The 22799-nt window shown below is 46.4% G+C and overlaps 2 protein-coding genes across 9 annotated transcripts in view; one reads left to right on the top strand and one right to left on the bottom strand.

Moving 5' to 3' along the window:
• Positions 1-7555: 7555 nt before the first annotated feature.
• MRPL16 (mitochondrial ribosomal protein L16) lies at positions 7556-12396 on the top strand. The gene is made up of 4 exons (XM_004620792.2): positions 7556-7684; positions 8104-8169; positions 10281-10429; positions 11772-12396. The coding sequence occupies exons 1-4, from the start codon at positions 7630-7632 to the stop codon at positions 12255-12257; spliced, it is 756 nt and encodes a 251-aa protein (XP_004620849.1). The 5' UTR covers positions 7556-7629; the 3' UTR covers positions 12258-12396.
• A 1069-nt stretch (positions 12397-13465) lies between these two features.
• STX3 (syntaxin 3) overlaps positions 13466-22799 on the bottom strand; it is a 49085-nt gene continuing 39751 nt past the window's right edge. For 3 of the 8 annotated variants that reach the window (XM_055141394.1, XM_055141395.1, XM_055141396.1), the window contains exon 10: positions 15747-18212. In XM_055141394.1, the coding sequence (XP_054997369.1) occupies positions 17979-18212 (234 nt within the window). In that variant the 3' untranslated portion in view covers positions 15747-17978. The other 5 variants (XM_055141401.1, XM_055141399.1, XR_008630649.1 and 2 more) reach the window with 4 other exon arrangements.

Raw genomic sequence — 22799 nt, 5'->3', positions numbered from 1 at the left:
TGGCTTCAGCTCCAATCAAACCTCTCCAAAGGATGGTTGAGACAGTTTTCACTTTATTTCACTGGAATTTCACTTCACTTCATGTCTATGACAGAATATAGAATATATCAACAATGCTACCATGTTCTTGGTAAAAATGTGGAAACTACTGTGTAGAATAAATGATGCAAATTTCCCTGATCTAAATATTTGTGTTCCATGGGTTTCAGGGTGGAAAAAAGTCCTTTCTCAAGGCAATACAAGCACTCATTGCTTAAACCTAGAGCTGGGGGCAACAGCAAAATCCAGAGGATATTTCAGACATCATTGTGATTGTCTCAATCAATTACCTAACACACTCCTAAAATTAGTCACTGTCACTGTCATCCCGTTGCTCATCGATTTGTTCGAGTGGGCACCAGTAACGTCTCTCATTGAGAGACTTATTGTTACTGTTTTTGGCATATCCAATACGCACGGGTAGCTTGCCAGGCTCTGCCGTGCAGGCGCCATACTCTCAGTAGCTTGCTGGGCTCTCCGAGAGGGGCGGAGGAATTGAACATGGGTCGGCCGCGTGAAAGGTGAACACCCAACCGCTGTGCTATCCTCCAGCCCCTATGTGTTTAAAATCCGAGTACTTTTACAAATTACTTAGTGTGAATACTACATGAAATGACCGGGGTTGTTCCTTAGGAAATTCCCAAATAGTTCAGAAATGGGTCATGTCTGAACTCTCCCCTTTTCCAAAATGTGTTTTAGAGAAAGCCAAGTTTTAAAAAATATCTTGATGTAATTTACATTCATAAATATATATTAACACTATAATCTGTATGTGAATGTCTATCTTAATATATATTTATATATTAAATACAAAATCTATCCATAGATCTATCTATATAAATAGATCACCAATAACCCCATTTCTTATACGACTTTAAATATTAATTATTTATAACTCTACCCCATACGTATATAGTTGAGTCGCTATATTTGACAAATTTAAGCTTTCTGTAGCTGCTGACTCCTGTCAATGAGCCAAACATCTAAAGAAAGATAAGAAAGATCGCATCAAAAGATTTAAAACATCTCACCTTTGGCACACTTAGCCCCATCCCATTTTTTTTTTTTTATTGTTTTGAGCCACACTCAAGGGTGCTTAGGGGTTACACACATAAGTGGCTCTACACACATAAACCACTCTTGGCCGTGCCTGGAGGACCATATGGTATGCGGGGAATTGAACCCGTGTCAGCTGCATGCAAAGCAGCCGGCCCATCCAAATTTTGAAAGCTATACAAAGGGGAGTATCATAAGAGACAGATACACGAAAAGCAATGTCATCTCAGGCAGTTAAGGAACATACTCTAGGTCGGCAACTTCCATACCCTTCCTGCTACTGACCCCCAGAAGCAGGCCAGTATAACTGCCCAGTCCCAGGCCTCCCTTCCTGGCACCTTAGTGTAAGAACTTACTTCCTGGCATCTTAGAAAAAGAAAAGGAGGTTCTGATCTGCAGACCCAGGTCTTCATCCAAGCGCACCTACTAGAACGGGGTTAGCTGTGTGTGTCCAGTTGTAGACACTGGTGGGAGACCGGGAGACTGACAGTGCGTTTTCTATAACAAGTTACAACTCCCCCTGGTGGAAGCACTTTAAGGAACTGTAACCTTGAGTGTTCTCGCGGGATATCTCTGTGTGTGTGTGTGTGTGTGTGTGTGTGTGTGTGTGTGTGTGTGTGTGTGTGTGTGTGTGTGTGTGTGTGTCCAATAAAGTGCTTTTTGTGCCCTCTAGTGGCTGGATCTGGTAAAGTCTAGGTAAAGTCTAAACTTTCTTCAGGAGCATGGTCTGTTAGGCATAACTACTTTTGTGAAGATGAGAAATAAGAGAAAAGATTGCTACCAAATATTTTCCAGCCACTTGAAAACGGTTTGCTATCGTACTTGCCTTTACTAAGCTGTATGAATGACCTATGGCAAGCACTAATTTCATAAGAACTGGGAATAGCAAGTCTGTAGTACTTTAGTAACTCCCCAGGACTGAGTTGGATCTAGATTTAAGGCTCTGGAATACATATAAACACATAAATGTTTCTCCCTGAAATGACGAAGGCACTCAATAGAGATCTGTTAAATAAATAAAGACTTTTCAGTGCCCGTTTCTACCACTATCGTCTACAGGATTTTATTAAGATAATCTATGGGTATATGAAAGCTCTTTGTAAACAGTAAATTATTCTAGGGCTGGAGAGGATATGGTCCTTTTTTTGGCATGTGGCTAACCCTGGTTTTGATCTTCAGTATCACATATGGTCCTCGAGCCTGGCCAGGAGTGATCCTTGAAGACAGAGCCAGGAATAAGGCCTGAGCACCTTTGGATGTGGTCCCCCAAAAAACAAATAATAAATCATTCTGATATGTTAGTTAATGTTAATTAGAATAAATATAATGTTAATATTACACTGGTTTTGTTGTAGCAAGGTTATAGTGCCATTGCACTTTAAGACATGTCTTTCAGAGGCCAGAGAGATAGTACAACAGGCAGATGCCATGCACGCATCTGATCCAGGTTTAATCCCCAGCTCTATGTATTGTCCCCTGAGCATCACCGGCAGTGATCCCTAGCATAGTGTCAGGAATCAGCCATAAGCACTGCCAGATGTGACCAAAAGAAAAAAATGGAAACAAACACCCCCAAAAATCTTATGTAATATGAAAGCTGATTCAATGTTAAGGCACCCTTGACAAAGAAAGCTTTGTGGCTTTCACCCCATCTTATAATTAATAAATATTTTATTTAAATTATATAGTGCACCCATTTATATACATACACATGTGTGTTCCATTTATAACTACAGCCAAACTTGGAACTAGTTTGGGGTTCCTATTATATCTTTATATTAAAATAAGTAGGTTAAAAACTGAAGTGCTATACAATTTTTATATGCATAGAAAAAAATAACAAATCCTAGTGGTGTCAACTTGAATAAGCCAGAAACAGTACCTTGTACAGACTCTCAACTTCTTCCACTGTGAAAGTGTTCACAGAACACTGCATCTCAAACTTTATCAGGCATTAGAACTATCTGTAAGGCAAGTTCTCTGTAGAAATTCCTGAACCCCATCTTTAAACTTCTGACTGATGTAGAAACCAGTTACACTGTTCACAAGGAATAGTCTTATGCAGATGATCTAAAGACCAATTTGGGGAGAGATTTTATATCAGGTCTTAATCCTTTTGAGCACACTTGGTATCATTCTAACTGTGTGGCAAATAATTTAATCTTTTTTCTTTTTTTTGCTTTTTGGGTCACACCCAGCGATGCTCAGGGGTTACTCCTGGCTCTGCACTCAGGAATTACTCCTGGAGGTGCTTGGGGGACCATATGGGATGCCGGGGATCGAACCTGGGTCGGCCGCGTGCAAGCGATACCCTCTGTGCTATCGCTTCAGCCCCCAAATAATTTAATCTTAAACCTTCAATGTCCTACAAATGGCAACTAGAAACATTAGAAATGTAAATATCAGAACAAAATAAGGAACAGTCAGAAATTGTAAGAAAAAGAATAGGTAAGGGGCATGAGATACAGTATAAGACTAAGGCACATGCCGTGCATGCAGCCAACCATCTGATCCCCAGCACTACATGATACTCAGAACAAACCCAAACACTGAACAGGGGAGATCTTAGGTGCTACATTTGATTTTTTCTGACTTATATACACTTCTTTACTGAAATCCCAATATAAGCTAGTTGTAGCCTCATCATAAATTAAGACTAGTATAAGTTGCTAAAGAATTTATGGGGGGAGGGTGGAGAGAGTACAGCAGGCAGGGCACTTGCCTTGCACACAGTTGTCCCAAGTTCAACTCCTGCTACCCTATATGGTCCCCCAAGCCCCACCAAAAGTGATCCCTGATGGCAGAGGCAGGACTAAGCCCTGAGCACCACCAAGTGTGTCTCTCTCCCCCAAAATAATTGTACCGTAGCACTGTAGCACTGAAGTCCCATTGTTCATCCATTTGCTCGAGCGGGCACCAGTAACATCTCCATTGTGAGACTTGTTACTGTTTTTGGCATATCGAATACACCACGGGGAGCTTGCCAGGCTCTGCTGTGCGGGCGGATACTCATGGTAGCTTGCCGGGCTCTCCGAGAGAGATGGAGGAATTGAACCCGGGTTGGCTGCGTGCAAGGCAAATGCCCTACCCGCTGTGCTATCGCTCAAGCCCCCAAATAATTAATTTTTCAAATTATAGAATGTTCAATATACTTTCTAGTTCTTTTAAAATAAACTAGGTGGAAATTTTCCATTTAAAAAAAAAAAAACCTTAGCAACCAAAGATTGTACTGCTGTCCTATTTTCTGCCCAAAGCAATATTGCACAACATTCAGTTTGAGTTTTTTTTTCTTTTTGGGTCACACCTGGTGATGCTCATGGGTTACTCCTGGCTCTGCACTCAGGAATTACCCCTGGCCATGCCCAGGGGACCATATGGGATGCTGGGAATCGAACCCGGGTCGGCCGCATGCAAGGCAAACACCCTACCTGCTATGCTATTGCTTCAGCCCCCAGGTTGAGTTTTTTTTAATGCTTGCAAGCAAGTTAGCATTAGACTACCTCCTTCTCCACATATGTACATCTGTCTTCACTTCTCGTTGGCTTTTGTACCCAGTTTCCCAGTCAAGAGTGGAGGGAGAAGAGCAAACACCAAGCAGGCCCTCCTGGGACTTCCAAGGAACATTCTACTATCTCCTCAGGGATTCATTAAGCCACTGAAGCAGGCCCATGGAGACTGAGCCCCTCTTGCTCCCTGATCCTCTGTAGCACTGTAGCACTCTCGTCCCATTGCTCATCTGGAGCGGGCATCAGTAACATCTCCATTGTGAGACTTGTTGTTACTGTTTTTTGGCATATCGAGTATGCCACAAGTATCAGGGAGATGCAAATCAAAACAACAATGAGATACCATCTCACACCACAGAGACAGGCACACATCCAAAAGAGCAAAAGCAACCAGTGCTGGCGTGGATGTGGGGTAAAAGGGACGCTCTTTCATTGTTGGTGGGAATGCCGACTGGTCCAGCCTTTCTGGAAAACAATATGGACAGTCCTTCAAAAACTAGAAATTGAGCTTCCATATGACCCTGCAATACTACTTCTGGGAATATATCCCAAGGATGCAAAAAAGCACAGTAGATATGACATCTCTACCTATATATTCATTGCAGCACTGTTCACAATAGCCAAAATATGGAAACAACTCGAGTGCCCCAAAACAGATGACTGGTTAGAGAAACTTTGGTACATCTACACTATGTACTGCTACATATGGAATACTATGTAGCTGTTAGGAGATATGAAGTCATGAAATTTGCTTATAAATTGATAGACATGGAGAGTATCATGCTAAGTGAAATGAGTCAGAAAGAGAGGGACAGACATAGAAGGACTACACTCATTCATGGAGTATAGAATAACATCACATGAGGCTGACACCCAAGGATGGTAGATACAAGGTCAGGAGGATTGCCCCGTAGCTGGAATCCTGCTTCATGAGCAGAGGGGAGAGGGCACATGGAATAGAGAAGGGGTCACTAAGAAAATGATGGCTGGAGGAATCAGTCGGGATGGAAGATGTGTGCTGAAAGAAGATAATGGACCAAACATGATGACCTCTCAGTGTCTGTGTTGCAAGCCATAATGCCCATAAGTAGATAGAGAGTATGGGGAATATTGTATGCCATGGAGGCAGGGGGAAGGTGGGAAAGGGGAGGTATACTGGAGATATTAGTGGTGGGGAATGTGCACTGGTGGGGGGTGGGTATTTGATCATTGTGTGATTGTTACCCAAACATGAAAGCTTGTAACTATCTCACAGTGATCCAATAAAATTTTTTAAAAAGAATATGCCATGAGTAGCTTGCTAGGCTCTGCCATGAGGGCAGGATACTTTCAGTTGCTTGCCAGTCTCTCTGAGAGGTACAGAGGAATCAAACCCTGGTCGGCCCTATGCAAGGCAAACGCCCTACTCGCTGTGCTATCGCTCCAGCCCAAACCCACTACCCATTTTTATTATATTTTACTTTCTCAACTAGTCCTGCATAAATTCCTAACCCCAACCTGGGAATAACACTGTTTAAACGGACAAGTCCACCATTGTCCTTCCACTGTTGTCCTTCCATTGCTAAGCCCTGAATAAACCAGCTCATCACCCCCTCCTTTCAAACTATCATCTCCAAAATGGGTTCAATAGTGTGCTAACACCTTAATAATGGCGCACATAAGGCTGAGGAGCACGGTTTGATCCTCTGAGAAGTTCTCTTTGGACCATAAGTCTTTGCTATAGGGACTGGAGAGGTAGTAGAGGGGTTAGTTAAGGTGCAACTTTGTACCCAGCCAAGGCCACTTTCTGTTTTTAATTTCTAGCATGCCAGGAGTGATCCCTGAACAGAGCCAGAAGTAAATCCTGAGCACCTCATGCCATGGCCTAATCCATCCCTACCAATTGGTTATAAAAATAAAAGCCCATTAACTCTACTGAGGGAGATTTAGTGTGCAGACAAAAGAAGCCCGTAAGATTGTGAGCAGAGTTCTCCCAGTAACTTCTTCAGCATAACAGATTTAATCTGTTGCCATCTGTGAAGTTAATCTCGTTGATGCTGGGGGCATGCACAGATTTAGTTTGATTTAACTACAAGATATCAGCCACAATCTGCTAAGCCCTAGTGTGTCCTAAAAACTTGGGAGGGCGGGCACTCTCTGTCTTCCTAAATATTATGATGCTTTAGGCTCATAAAAAATATTTACCCCGCACTCTCCAAATAAAATTGCACGTAACTTCCTTCTACTTTCATAGCAAGTTCACTGGGGTCTCTGGCATGACAGATTGTGCTCAAAGTTAGATCCAATTGTTTTCCTGATATGTGACCTTGGGAAATAAAGTCCTTTCATGCCTTCGATGGAACCCATCAACTGGTGTCATGACCTATCTATATCTCACGGATTTGCTGGAAGACCTCAAGGCTGTGCCCAAGTACTCAAAGCCTGACACACTGCAAGCGCCCAGTAAAGCTAAAGGTCACGGTGAACCAGTAACATTCTTGTCATGCCTCTGAGCGGCAGCCTAGAAACGTGGCATTAGAAGGGTGTTATACGGGCCTCAGTGACAATGCAGCGGCTGGGGCGTTTACTTTGCACGCAGCCCACCCTGGGATCGATCTGAGATATCGATCCTGCAAGGACCATATATGGTCCTGGGTGCAGAGGCAGAAGTAACCCCTGAGCATCGCTGTGTGGGGCCCCTCGCCCCAAAAAACAAACACCAAACCGAAAAAAAGATCTAACCACCCCCCCACACCCCGCCAAAAAAGAAAAAAAACAAGCGCGTTATCAATGAACCCAGGCTCATTCCGAATAAGAAAGGAAATGAGGAAACGGAGCAAAAAAAAAAAGAGACAGAGAGAGATGCCAGGCGGTCCCTAGCGCCGCCGGAACGCACGTTCCGCGGCTCTGGTTTCTCCTGCTTCCGGCGGAAGTCTCCCGGCGGAGCTCTGGGGCGCGGACCGCCCCGACCGGAACTTCCGGCGCCGCCGAACATTGCCGGAGTCGCTGCGCCCGTGGGAGCCCGAGTCGTGGCCGAGCGCGCGTGGCCATGTGGCGCCTGCTGGCCCGCAGCGCCGCGCCGCTGCTGCGGGTGCCCCTGGCAGGTGGGAAGCCCCCCGGGGCGCCCTCGACCGCCCCCCTCTTGCGCGCCCTAACGATCACGGGGGTCTCTGCGCCCAGCGACCCGCGCAGGCCCGGCCTGGGTGCCCACGAAGCACCCCTGAAATCACCTGCGTGGTTTGCAAGCTTCTGGGCACCGCCCCGCCCCCCATCCCACCTAGTTTGCGCTTGCGCCCACTCTGCCCTGCAGGTTGGACTCTGACCCTCATAGTGCGCCCCCCTCCCATTTCTGCAGTTTTCACCCGTGCCTCCCCCACCCCACCCCCGGGGGGAGGGGGAGATGTCCACGTGGCCCCGTTGGGAAACGCTGGCCCCCGTGTGCCCTTGGCCCAGGGCTCTTACGTTTGTCCCCACCCCATCCTCCCCATCCCACCCACCCCCTCAACTTGCTCTGTCTTTGTAGATTCCTGGGCCGCCGCCCCCGCCAGTGCTGGGCTCAAGACGCTGCTGCCCGTGCCGACCTTTGAGGGTGAGGACGTTTGTGCCATTCTCCTGCTCGCTTGCTCTCGGATAGGACCTCCCTCCCCCAACGCAGAGAGGGGAGGTGGCAGGGGTGTCTCCCCGTGGGCTTCCCTTCGGCCTGTGTGCCAAGGAGGGAAAGGACCCCCGAAAGGTCGCGGCTTGGAGGGAGCAAACGTGCAGGGGGATTCCCTAACCCACCCAGCAGCGGGTGTGGCCCGAGTTCCATCCTCAGCCAGGCCCTCACACTTGGAACTCCTGGGCTTTCTCACCAGTGAGGCGCACACAGCTGGAGGCATTTGCTTTTATTATGCGGTATTAGTTTGCCAAATATAGACAGTATTTGATAAACCACAATTTCATCAATCTGGTTTTTGAATTTTTTTTTTTTGGAAGTTCTGAGGAAGGGAAGAGAAAGAGAGAGACACTCAGGAGAGAAGTCCCCAGTCCATATCCCAGCGTTAAAGTAGGAAAGGACACATCGCAAAAGGTGACATGTGGGTGACATATGCTCAGGCAACTTATATCCCAGGCAACACATGTGCACTCTTGAGTGACACATGTGTTCAGGCCGCACATGTGCGCCTGATTTGCCATTTTAAAAAAATGATTGGAGGACTGGAGCGAGAGTACAGTACAGGGTAGGGCGTTTGCCTTGCACAGGGCTGACCCGGGTTCGTTTCCCAGCATTCCACATGGTCCCCCAAGCACCACCAGGAGTAATTCCTGAGGGCATGAGCCAGGAGTAACCCCTGTACATCACCGGTGTGACCCAAAAAAAAGAAAAAAAATTATTGGAAATCTCAAGAAGTGAGATGGGCCTGGATCTATAACTGTTAAACTTCTTCCACCTCTGTATGCGCAGGTGGACTCCAGGCTACAGGCTCACAGTTTTCCAAAAAGAAGTGCCTCTGAAAGCCTCAGCTAGAAAATAGTAGGGGAAAGTTTCTGTAACCCTTTCTTGTCCCCTTGCATGTTGCTGTTTGGGACAGGAGGAACTCGATGAGCAAATGCTTTCATGCAAGAGACTTGGGTTCTGTTATTGAGCATTGCTGGGTATGGCCCAATAATACAAAAAAACAAAAACAATGATTTGATGTTTCTTCGAAGTCTTCGGTTCTCATAGCTGACTCTACCATGAAGCTTGTTTTACTATACTATTTTATTTTTTAAATTTATTTATTCACAGGGGTTACCCCTGGCTTTGTACTCAGGAATTAGTCCTGATGGTGCTCGGGGGACTATATGGCCTGCTGGGAATTGAACCCGGGTCGGCCGTCCGTGTGCAAGGCAAATACCCTGCCTGCTGCACTATCGCTCCAGCCCCCCCCCACACACTATACATTTTAAATGACTTACAAGTTAGTTTTCCCTCACCCCAGAATTGCAGGTGTAGCCTGCATCTCACCAGCCCACCCTCACCCAGCACCTTGTCAGATAGGTCCAGGTATCCGGGTGAGAGAGCACTGCGTAAATAAATGGCACTGATCAAAGGAGTCCTAGTTGTTAACGTCCCCACAGGAATGTGGCAGAGAACGAGGGCTTAACTAATTTTGTGTAGAATACACTATCATTTCTGTCCTTCCTCTTTAGGAAGAGGCAGTAGTGTGTCATGTCTGTGGGTGTGTGTACTGTAGTGTGAGCCTGCCTGTGTGTGGACCTGTGCCTTTTCTATATGTTAACGTTTCTTAGAAGTTCTCTGTTTTCCAAAAGGAAGTCCGGGGGGGAGGGGGAAATAGCAAGATTATAAAGTTGATTTAGAAATTAAATGAGGTAATGCATGTAACGCTTTCATCTCAGGCACTTAGTACACATGTGAAAATAACGTTGACTAGTAGTATGCTGTGACAATCTTATATCTCTAACCCTTTCCAGAATAGCCCCTGCTGGAGTTTTAGGCACTGTCTAATAAGTGCATTTTGGTTTCAGGTTTAAAAGTTGATTAGCTTTAAGGGCCCAGAAGTATTTGCATTGTCCTTCACTGATAACTTTGACTTCGTTTTTGTTGTTGTTGTTGTTGTTAAGATTATCATCTGACAGTTGTAAATATTTCTAAAAGAGAAAATGAAGGCTCTGAATTGTATAGCATTACTTAATCTTGGTTGCCTATGCTCCTTCTAGATGTTTCCATTCCTGAAAGGCCCAAACTTAGATTTGTCGAGAGGGTACCACTTGTACCCAAACTGAGAAGAGAACCTAAAAACTTGAAAGACATACGGGGACCTTCTACTGAAGCTACTGAGTTCACAGAAGGCAAATTTGCGATCCTGGTAAGTTCCACGTCAAGCAGCCACAGTGGTTCCTGAAGTGCCCAGTACTCCCCCTGTGGGTGCAGGAGCTGTCCAGCGGCACTGCCGTCCAGCCTCCAGGGCACTGGGTTGTTTTTAGTTTGTTCTCTTGGAGAAGGTAGGTATCCAGGGGGCGCTTTTTTTTTTTTCTTGAAGAGGAAGTGGTAGATCAAATAAATTTGGGGACCTCTGAACTGCCTAGTGGAAACCAGGGATCAACCAAATCTCATGCTTTGCATTCAGAATTCTGTTCCATGGTTTTGTTCTTGTTTCCTCTTTTTTTTTTTTAGAACTGCTACCAGTTATTTAGTTTGTCTGTTTTCAGTCTTTTAAACTGATGTACAGTACCCAGTGAGGAGAAAAATGTTATATGTAGACATAAATATAAGAGCAAGAAGAGGCAGCCTAATTATAATTAAACCAGGAGATTTTTTTTTTCTTTTTCTTTTCGGGTCACACCCAGTGATGCACAGGGGTTACTCCTGGCTCTGCACTCAGGAATTACTCCTGGCAGTGCTGGGGGACCATATGGGATGCTGGGAATCAAACCCAGGTCGGCCGCATGCAAGGCAAACGCCCTACCCACTGTGCCAGACCAGGGGATATTCTTAAGTCTCCTAAAATCAAACTATTCTTGGACTGGGGAAAGGGCTCAAAGGACTAGAGCACAGGGTTCGATCCCTGGCATCACATGGCCTCCTCAGCATGGCTGGGTATAGCTCTGGAGGGCCCATCCCTCCCCAGAATGAAATGAGCAAATGCCTATGATCAAAGTAAACTGCCTTTAACACCGGGTGTGGAAGAGTGTTTCTTGACTCCATGAGGAGCTTCTGGGCAGCCATGAAGCCATAGGCAACCAAGATTAATTGATGCCATGCCTACACAAATAGGTGTGGAGCAGGATTTAGTTCCCAGAAGGTGGCACAAGTGATGTATTATTAGAAGGTCTTCATTTCTCACTATTCCTGCCACCCTGGCTTTGCTTAAATCCTCCAAGCCCTTTCTTTGGGGCCCTTCCTCTTCCTGGAACATGCATCTCTTCCCTGGGCTAGACCTTACCAGTTGGGCCTGCACTTTCAATGTCACCTCAGTGAGACCCTGCCTTTCTATCCGCTGAAGTGGGCGAGCCATCCTCCCTTACTACCAATCCTTAGATTTTTGGTTTTTTGGTTTTTGTTTTTTTCACAACAGTACTTATCATAAAACTTGGTTGTATCTTCACATGTATCGTTGGAGTCACTGTCATTGTAAAAAAGAGAACTAAGACTGAGTCTGTAACGTTGTTCAGTCCCCACGGTGTTCTAATTTCCCCATTCATTTTTAGGCACTGGGTGGCGGTTATCTCCACTGGGGCCATTTTGAGATGATGCGCCTGACCATCAACCGTGCTATGGACCCCAAGAACATGTTCGCCCTGTGGCGAGTGCCAGCACCTTTCAAGCCCATCACCCGCAAGGGCATGGGGCAGCGCATGGGAGGAGGGAAAGGCGCCATTGATCACTACGTGACTCCCGTGAAGGCCGGTCGCCTCATCGTCGAGATGGGCGGGCGCTGTGAATTCAAGGAGGTAGAGGGTCTTCTCAACCAGGTTGCACACAAGTTGCCCTTCCCGGCCAAGGCCGTGAGCCGTGAGACTCTAGAGAAGATGCGAAAAGATCAAGAAGAACGAGAACGTAACAACCAAAACCCCTGGACCTTCGAGCGCATAGCCACCGCCAACATGCTGGGCATCCGGAGAGTACTGAGTCCCTACGACCTGACCCAGAAAGGGCGGTACTGGGGCAAGTTCTTCTTGCCTGAGCGTGTGTAGTGAGAGTGTGAGGAGAACAAAATACAGACTTTCAAGAAAGCCAGAATCTCTCTTCCCCTCAGCCTGCTTGTAAAGTCTGGGATAGCTCTGTGGGCACACAGCCTAGGAGCATATGAATAGATGTTTTGGAGACAACTGTGTTACTTGTTGGTTTATTTTTTAAAGTGTTATTTTAAGTCTGAGCGTCATCTTAAGATACAACTTCTCGGGGCTGGAGTGATAGCACAGCGGGTAGGGCGTTTGTCTTGCACGCGGCCGACCCGGGTTCGAATCCCAGCATCCCATATGGTCCCCTGAGCACCGCCAGGGGTGATTTCTGAGTGCATGAGCCAGGAGTAACCCCTATGCATCGCTGGGTGTGACCCAAAAAGCAAAAAAAAAAAAAAATGCAACTTCTCATTGATAAGCTTGAATTGCTTAAGTGATTACCATACTGGCCCAGTTCCTGGGCGCTCTGCTTCTCCCTGGCTGAAGAGGAGTGTCTTTCAGGCGGAAGTGCATATTTGGATCTTCCACCCCTGATGTAAGTCAGACTCAGTATCTTCACTGCCTTCATCTTGTTCACACTTTCTTCACTACCTTCATCATGTTCACATTTCTGCTCATTGTTAAATAGTTTTGTGAACACATTTTGTTACTGGTGATTTTGGAAAAAATGGGGGGGGAAAATGACAAAACATAGTTCATTGATTCAACAGGTATTTATTTATGATTCAGTAGACATTTGTCTGGAGTTCCCCATCTCTCAACTTCAGAAGGGAGGATGGTTAGCAGGAAGAACTGATGCATAAAGACACTCAAACTGGCCTTTGTTAGGTCTGGGATTCTGAAGTTTTCTGAGGGAGAGTGGCTCTGCCTTTGTATCCCTGCTGGGTCCAGTGGCACGGTGCTATAGAGAACATCACTGCTTGGATGAATGAGGGACCTATCGACTCAAGGTCCCATGGTCCCAGCTTCCTGGTTCACTTTTAACAAGATGAAACTTTTCAGAGCTAGTCAGCACTAGTTCTCTGCCCCCTGTACAATCTAAAGGAAGTACAAATTGTTAAAAAGATTTTTCGCTCTCTCTTTCTTAAAGCATAATAATCTCCAGCAAAGAAAATGATTTGTTTTCAGAATTTCAATAATTCAAGAAAAAAATAAGTATAAATTTATCATCAAGAATTGGCCTGATGTGGGGCTGGAGTGATAGCACAGTGGGTAGGACATTTGCCTTGCACGTGGCCGACCCAGGTCTGATTCCCAGCATCCCATATGGTCCCCCGAGCACCACCAGGAGTGATTCCTGAGTTCAGAGCCAGTAGTAACCCCTGAGCATCACCGGGTGTGACCCAAAAAGCAAAAAAAGAAAGAACTGCCTGATGTTTTGATGTAATCTTAGTGGCCCTCTTAAGTTATGACTAACTGCTGAGTTACATTAGAATCCAGCAGAATCTTACCAGCTGGACGTGTCTTTATTGGCTTTTTCATTTGGGGTTTTGGTCCCTACTGGCAATGCTCAGGGCTTGCTCTTGACTTGCTCAGGGATCATCCCTGGTGAGCACTGGGGGACCATACAAACCCAGTTTGGCTATGTGCAAGGCAAGCACCCTACCCGCTGTACTGTCTCTAAGGGCCTGGGTTGGAATGTGATTTCAGAACACATTCTTCAGGATTCCTGCCCAACAAAATTAGTTTCAGCCTCAATCAGGTGAGAGGTGATGCAATGGCCTCATTTGACCTCTGTGATTTAACATCTTACTATTGTCTGTTGTCTTGCATAAAGCATGACACTGATGAGTGCTGGGAGCTCAGTAGTAGAGAGACTTATTTGGGGGCTATGTGTTTAGTTTCCTAACCGCAGTCCTGAAGCCAGCCATCATCTCAGAGAGGGTACTGGCAGAACTCTACCATCAGCCCCCCAGAAAACAAGCTCTTTTATCTTAGGTAATGGGGGGGAGGGGGGGGCAGCGGCATCCATGGCGTTTTTGCATGAGTGGGTCACTGCGAATTCTGGCATGTCTTACTTAGCTTCTGATACCAAAAAGCCATTTTCCACTGAAGGCTTAAAAGGTTTCAAATCCAAGCATCCATCATGAGCAGAAATCGGAGCTTCAACAGAAGTAATGAACATGTCTAAGCAGATCTCCACGTGCGCACAGTGCTAAGCACTGGGACACAGCAACGAGAAGAACATGGATGGTACCTTTTGTCAATCTTTAAGAACTATAAGGCCCTAAAAGAAGGATACGGGTGTAAGCTTAGTTCAGGGTGAGCCCTCGAAGAGCAGCAATAACAAGTGCCCTGATCAACTCGGAGTAGTCGGAACAAGAGCCTAAGAAACTGGACATCCTGTGATATCTGTCTGTCTCCTGGCAGACACTGGTGATGGCTTAAATTCAACTTCCTGGTTGGGTTCCTATTAGGGGTTCTTCTCTACACTGTAGTACCTTTAAACCATCTTCCTAACACAGACTGCTCTACACCCTGTTCCAACTCAGCCACCACCCGATTCTGCATTTTCGTAAGTCTCCCTTTGCATAACTTTTAATAGGTATCTGACTTTCTGATTAATATCCTGTGTCATAAGAGGTTTCACAATGGAAAAAGGAGCAGTTGAGGAATCTGGAGTGGAGAAGTGGTGGCACCACAGTGGTAGGATTGGAAATGCCCATCGAGGATCCATCTGCCTGAAGGAGACAAAAAGAAATGTGGGGGCGGGGGAGAGGGAAGAACTATAGATTACACTGTAAGGTATGCAAGGTCGGGATCACCAAATCTCCTCCTGCAGGGGATCGGCTTTATTCATAAGGACATGCCCTTCTAATCTTAAGTAGATCTCTATTTTTTTTTTTTTTTTTTGCTTGTTGGGTCACACCCGGTGTTGCACAGGGGTCACTCCTGGCTCTGCACTCAGGAATTACCTCTGGCGGTGCTCAGGGGACCCTATGGAATGCTGGGAATCGGACCTGGGTCAGCCGCGTGCAGGGCAAACGCCCTACCCGCTGTGCTATCGCTCCAGCCCCTTAAGTAGATCTCTAAACTTATCAAGACACTTAGGTACTTTGGTTTTACTCTGTGTCCCTCTTCCCAAAAGTTTAGGGTGCTTCCAATACAAGAATTAATTCTGTCGCCTCTTCCTCTTCATGCTGAGGCCCAAAGTTTCCCTGCAGAAACGTTCTTAAGACAGCATGCTGGCCTGTTCATGGAACGGACTACACCTGCCTCCCCGTCAACAACTGCCAACTCCTTACTCGTTCCTCATTTTCCTCTTCATAAAATACCCCTGTCGTCTTCCCCAGTCTACTCCCACACTCCATCCCACCCAGAGAGGGGCGGCCCATGGTGAACAATATCCTAAGGACACGAGAGTGCCAAGAGGCTCGATCCTCTCCAGGGATGTCTCACCTTTTTCAGGCAAATATGCTCCCAATGGTGGAAGCTAAGATGATGGCGAGGATAATGCAGCAGATCATGATCATGATCTTCTTCTGCTCGTCCAGAGAGGAAAAAGTATGGGAGAAACATCAGCATCGTGCATGGGGTGTTCCGAAAGGAGGGAGACAAGGAAAGGAGCTGGAGGAGAAAGGAGTGCCAGAAGGGAGAGGGAAGATGGATCTGGCTGCTAGAACCCAGAGACAGATCGAAGTGTTACTTCAACGTGAGAGAGTCACCAGAGGTGAAGAGTCAACGGCCAAGGTGGAAGATGCCCTCTACCTCCCAGAAAGTCACCGCTTCCTGCTAGAGACACATACTCGGAAGTGAGTGGACCAAATTCCTTTGGGTAAGAGCACCTAAAACCTGAAACTCACTATTAAATGTTGATGTCTTTGAAAGTTAAGCCATTTAAAAATAATAATAATAAAAACAGAATTTCTGATCCATCTGACTCAACACAGTAGTTTTAAAAAGATTCCAGGGGCCAGAGAGATAGTAACAACAAGGAAGGCAAGCACCTGCAAGGGCCGACATGGATCAGTCCCCAGCAGCACATACGTTCCCCTGAACTAAACCCCTGCACACCACCAGGTGTGGCCCAAAGCAAACCAGAAGATTCGAGGCCCTTTGCAAAAACCTACGCAGCACCCACCACGGTACCAAATCACAGAATGTTTTTCAGGAAAATAGAGCCAGAGCTGTTTCATAATCAATATAAAGTCATTTATTCTTAAATTAGCAATAAAATAATCATGTTTACATTAAAAAAAATACACACAACAACAACAAAATACCTTCACTTGCATTCTAAACTCTAAGTCCCAGACGCCAGTCTCCAGAGCATGAAGGACTGAGTACAGCTTGTCTGCATGCTGCAGGACCCAGTCCTAGTCTGACTTCACAGCCGTGGGCCAGAGCGACCCCCTGGCTCTGTCTGAGTACTGGGCAATGGCGGAGTAAAGGAGCCCGCGTGAAGGAAGCCAACAGGCGATGGCTGGACGAGGGTGCTCACCCTGTCCGGAGAACATGACGGTCGGAGCCGAAATACAAATCGGGGAGGACGGAGGCAACAGGCAAGGGGCTCACCGGCTGGTGGGCCAGTCACTACACTTGAGAACTTCCCAGCTGTTGCATCCTCCATGATGACACATGGAGGCCACAGTGAACCATTCAGATTCACTCTGGCAGAACCACCCAGTTGTTCCTCATCCGCGCCTACTAGATCAGCCCCAGAGAGAAACAACACCCGCCATCCCAGGGCCACTTGGGTGATATCACACCCCGACAGGATGTTCTCAAGTCAAGCCTAGCTTCGGGGCATCGAGGAGAGGTGCCAAAACTTTGGTCACACTTTCTGTCTGCTAAGCAGAAGAGCTGAATGACAGCTCAGTCCTCAGCCCAAAGATCTGTGACTCTCCCAGTACTCTCCCAAAGAGCCCAGTGCTCAATGACATGGTAAGATTCTATTCTCAGTAGAAATTCATTCCGTGAGTTGTTTCTTGCATAATTTTCACTCGTGTATTTCTTTTTTAAGGTCATAAATATCCTTCACTTCTAATTTATTATTTCCTGAGAGATACACGCATCCACAGACATGCACCTCAAATACAGAATTAAAAAAAAGAAAAAATCATCTGGAATCCATGAAGTGAGTGAGTGAATACTCTGTCTGAAACATGTCCAGAGCCCGCGATGTGGAGCACCTAGCCCCTGGCCCAGTTTCCAGACTTGGTTATTGCTGGTCTCCAGGCAGGGGCTTCCCCGAGTGGCCAACAGCGAGCTGGTGTCCAGGACTCAGACATGGAAGCAAGTACCAGACTTTCAATGCTAACAGATGGTAACTTCAAAGGACGGTCAGCCTGGTGCCTCCCTGGGTAAACATGAGCAAATACAACATACGCAAAGATCAAAGTTGGCCGGTCACCAGGCTGAGAGTAGCTTGAAGCCTAATTTCAAACAGCCCAGCTGCTGAGGCCAAAATGACATCTGCTGGTCCCTCCTATTTCCTGACAGAGGGAACAACAGACCGAGGATCGGGGTCCTCCCTGGCCTTTTCAGCTGCAGGCCTTTTCACTGCAAGACTTAGAAGAATCCCTTTACTTTTCTTCTAGAAAACCACCCCAGCCCTGCCCAAATAAAAGCAATTTCTAGGAGAAGAATCCTCCATGAGGTAGAAAATACAGCACCTTGGGAAGGCCTCAGCTAAGCTTTTCAAGGTGCAGTGTCTAATTTGACACATCGGAATGACAAGGTGCAGTGTCTGATTTGACACGTCAGAATGAAGAAACGCAAACGGCTACTTCCTCATCCAGGAGAAAAGGCACTTCGGCATTGGTAGGGCAGGAGAAGGTTTGGAGAACTCAGGGTTGCGCTCGGTCGGCGGGATTCCTCCAGGCCTAGATTGTTGGCTGGGTCAGGTCCAGGGATGGTGACACGGAAACAAAGGAATGGGTTTCTCTCGCCCTTGGGTGCGCCATTCCAACTCCATTTCCATCGAAAGTCACGGGTGGCCGCTCCAGGCTGGAGAAAAATTGGGTTCTAAGAGAGGAGGGGAAGGAAGAGCCGATCAGTGTACAGGATGATGGCAAAGAGCGACATGAAGAATCACCCAGAAACCTAGAAGGTGCAAAGGTTAGTTATAACTGAAAAATGGAGAGTCACAAAAAAGTCAACAGGAAGCTCAAGAAATCCAACAGACAGCCCCCAAAGCCCAGAATTAACTACCCCACTGTACTAGGGAGATAAAAGATACTTTGATGAGGGAGGGAAAAAATAGAAAACTCTGGGCGATTGTGAATCCTTCACACTGGCCACCACATGCTCATGAAAGGACTTGTCAACGGGGAGGCACGATCTGACTAAAAACACCAGTTCTCACCGCACAACTCCCATCAGTACCTTTCGAATACAGCTGCAGAAGCCTCCGAGGTACTCGAATCTTCTCCATCACTGCCCCCCACCCCCTGACCTCCCAGAGAGCTTCCAAAAGGCACAGTGAAGTGAAGAGGGGAGGGGCTGGAGCGATGGCACAGTGGGTAGGGCGTTTGCCTTGCACACAGCCAACTCGGGTTCAATTCCCAGCATCCCATAAAGTCCCTCAAGCATCGCCAGGAGTAATTCCTGAGTGAAAAGCCAGGAGTAACCCCTGTGCATCCCAGGGTGTGACCCAGAAAGCAAAGCAAAAAATAAATAAACAGGGAAAAGCTTAGGGGACAGACGATGGTGCTCTGCCTTATAAGCCGTGTGGGCTGGGCACGTTTAACTTTAATGAACTTGAAAGAGCTTCCGTGTCTGGAAAAGGAGAATATTCCTGTGCTAGAGCTGCAGCTGGCACACAGCTGGGGAGTATAAATGCAGACTTCCTCTCTGCTCCCGTTCACAGTCCTCTCTCCCTCAGGGCAGACGGATGCCCAGGGTCGATGTCAGTAGGGAATATGAAGTGCAGCAGAGCAAGCACCCAGACAGCTGTTCAGCCACTGGCATCTTCAAGCTCAGATGAGCCAACTCCCAGCAGCGTTGGAATTATTGCCCTGGTTTTAAAAAATGATTTGTGGGTGCCGGAGCGATAGGACAGCGGGTAGGGCTTTTGCCTTGCATGTGGCTGACCCGGGTTCAATCCCTAGCTTCACATATGGTTCCCCCGAGCACCGGGGGATTCCTGGTGTGCAGAGCCAGGAGTAACCCCTGAGCATCGCTGGGTGTGACCCAAAAAGGAAAAAAAAACAACAACATAAAAAATGATTCATTTGCCTTCTGAATTCCCAGGATTTGGAATAGAAATAGGCACTATGCATTTGGAAGGCATCTTTCATCCAAGGCTAAGGGAAGATTTCAACTATTTCATCCTTACCTAATTTTTACTTCCATTTTCAATGAGACTTAAGAGCCCAAACAAAATGTGACCCTTAATATGAGTAAAAAAATAAATAAATAAGGAGTAGGGTCCAAATGCCATGGAGAAAAACGGAATCAGGCAATTAATTGTCTCAGAGACATCGATGACCTCATTGAACTGCTTATTTTCCAAGAAGAATTTGAATGCTAGTACTATAGTAATTTGGCTTTCAAACTACTTGAAAGGAAGAAGAGGAGGAAGAGTCATATTGAAACAATACAAGGAAGCATCAGTTCGAAGTATCAACATGGCAAAATACACAGTCTCAAAAATACATCTATTACTCAGTAACACCTACGAATCTGTAATAAAGAGAAAATGGGTATGAGAAAAAGGTTAATTTAGTCGTACCATTAGTAATAGCAATATAGGGGCTGGAGCGATAGCACTGAGGGTAGGGTGTTTGCCTTGCATGCGGCCGACCCAGGTTCAATTCCCAGCATCCCATATGGTCCCCTGAGCACTGCCAGGAGTAACCCCTGTGCATTTCTGGGTGTGACTCAAAAGGCAAAAAAATTTTTAAAAAATAGCAATACAAAAGTAAAACCCTACAAATGTTGGGGGAACACTAAGGAGTTGATGTGATTGAAAAAATGGACTTGTACCATGCACAGGCATAATTCTACCTGCAGTTCCCAATACGGATGTTGGTTGGATAAATTCAATAATCTAGATGGCTGGTGAGAAGTTGTTTATAATGTTTATGCTGAATGAGGGCAGAAGTCCTGCCCACCAACAAGGAAAGGTGGATAGTCACAATCTCAAGCCAAAAATTAGATATACAAGGAGATTTTAGCATTGAGGAATAATGCCTGTGATTTTGTAACAGTGCCCAAAACTTTAGTCACACATGAAATCACTGTCATTGTCACTGTCATCCCATTGTTCATCAATTTGCTCGAGCGGGCACCAGTAACATCTCCATTGTGAAACTTATTGTTACTGTTTTTGGCATATCGAATACACATGGGTAGCTTGCCAGGCTCTGCCGTGCGAGAAAGATACTCTTAGTAGTTTGCCGGGCTCTCCAAGAGGGACAGAAGAATTAACCTGGGTCGGCCGCATGTAAGGCAAATGCCCTACTCGCTGTGCTATCGCTCCAGCCCCACACATGAAATATATAAAATTACACTGCTTGTGAGGATATATCAGTATTAAAAGTTAATTATTTCACCTTTTCTATATTTTATATATCTTTTAAATATATATAATCCTTGTATACTGTCCTATTCAAAAATAATATTGAAGAAGCTTTAACAGTCCCCAAAATGAGACCATTCTTGCCAAGATATTTCTAGACACATGAAGCTCTGAGGCAGTCATCAGCTCATTTTAAAGAAATTAATAGGCTAACCTTTAAAGTCATCAGCACTAAGATTCTCTAGCTCTTGGGGACATTTCTAGATGGCTACTTGTTTCATAAAGAGAACTTAGGATGCAATAAGGAAGACTCCTAGACCCATTACAAGGTGTGTATGTGTGTGTGTGTGTGTGTGTGTGTGTGTGTGTGTGTGAACTTGCTTCTGTTCTTGTCTTGAAGTCTGAGTGTCTTCACCTGTAAAATGTGGATTATAATTCCCCTCTCACAGGGGTGCTGTGAGGACTCCGGGGTAAGTGTAAAAGGTGCTTACGAATACACTGTCCTGCACGACTCAGTATTCAAAAACATTAACCACTTGAGATGCCATCACTCAGCCACAGACCAAACCCGAGGAGCCTAATCCCGATTCCCAGCTTCGTTCACATCGAAAAGGATACCAAAGCAAAGCCCCTTACCCAAGCAGGCCAGAGAGAATGCAACAAACTCCGGATCCCAACCACCTATTCTCGTACCCAGCTAAGGAGCGGGCTTACGGAGTGAGGAGAGTGGAACGGAGGTGCTCAGCTGTGCCAGGAGAGGTGGGGAAGCACATCCCAAGACAGAGGGCAAAGACAGAATCTGCAGGACAGCAGCAAGCAGAGATGTTGTGGCCCGTGGACCAGAATCCAAGAGCAGAATCTGAAGCAGATGCAAGAACGCACAGGTCACCGAACGTCGGAGAGTTACAGTGTCCGGGGACAATCAGAAGGGAGAAGCAACTGATTGATCGGCAGCCTCAGGGAGCCCATCACAGTCCCCCGGAACCTTCCTGTACTTACATTTCAGTGCAGCAGCCGCTCAGGCCGCCCCATTAAAGGGCAACGGAAAGTCCAATAACCAATGCTAGAATGCCCAGCAACACACCTACTACCACAAAGATAATTATCAGTTTCTGGAGAGAGGAATAAGAAAAAAAAATATGTATTACAAACGACAAAAAAAAAAAATCAGAAATTCATCCCCAACCCAAATCCTCTCACCTCGACATAAAAGCATCATCAATCCAAATAAAAAGCTGACGTCCCTACACAACACAAACATGCCAATCAGCATATTGTGTTTTCCTTGATTGCTTCTTGGCTAGCAAGGCCAGCAGTCAGAAATAATAGCACTTCGAGCCATTCACATAACAGTTCTGCGTGCTGGGACAAAGGCAGGGTTCCCAAGCAGCAAAGGGTCAGCATAATTGTCTTTTTCAAGCGAGTAAAGCTCTTTCTTGATAGTCCTGATTTCAAACTTTCATCCGTCAAAACTTGACACCCCACCTCTTATCACAAAACACACAACTACGGTTCTAGAGTGAGCTGGCCTGGATTCATAATGACAGTCGTAAAATCACTTCAGGTCCTTTAACTCCCTGCCCAAGCAATAGATGAAGTCTGGAAGAAAGACTCAGGAGTGAAAACACCAGAGCCCGGGAGAAAGCGCCGGAAAGGGACAGCCTGAGAAAGAGGGGCCATCCCTGTCACCCACCGACACCAAAGACAGAGAAGCCTGGATGTCCCCCAGCAAGGGGGGAATGAGAGCGGAAGGGAAGCGGACGGAGTGCTTGGATGAGCGTGATGACTTACTAAACCTCAACTCTCACCCGGACAGTTCTGAACCTCTGAGCCTCAAATTTTTTTTTTTTTTTCACTGTGAGGCAGAAATACCAGGTGCTCTAGAAGATGTGCGAGAATGTTCCCGGGACAATGAGCACAGCACCCGGCTCCTGGCGGAGGCAAAGGTGTGTGTGGGGGTGGTGGTGGCGGGAAACAGGCTAGTCCACTACGGTGAGAGACCACAAAGAGGGGGACGAGGTGTCTGAGGGACGGAGGGGTGAAACAGCCTGGTGGCAGGGATCCTAAGCTGTGTCCAGGTGCCAGCCACT

The sequence above is a fragment of the Sorex araneus genome, chromosome 6, assembly GCF_027595985.1.
Source record: "Sorex araneus isolate mSorAra2 chromosome 6, mSorAra2.pri, whole genome shotgun sequence".
In the NCBI taxonomy this organism is placed as follows: Eukaryota; Metazoa; Chordata; class Mammalia; order Eulipotyphla; family Soricidae; genus Sorex; species Sorex araneus.
This window is presented reverse-complemented; position numbering and strand designations above follow the sequence as displayed.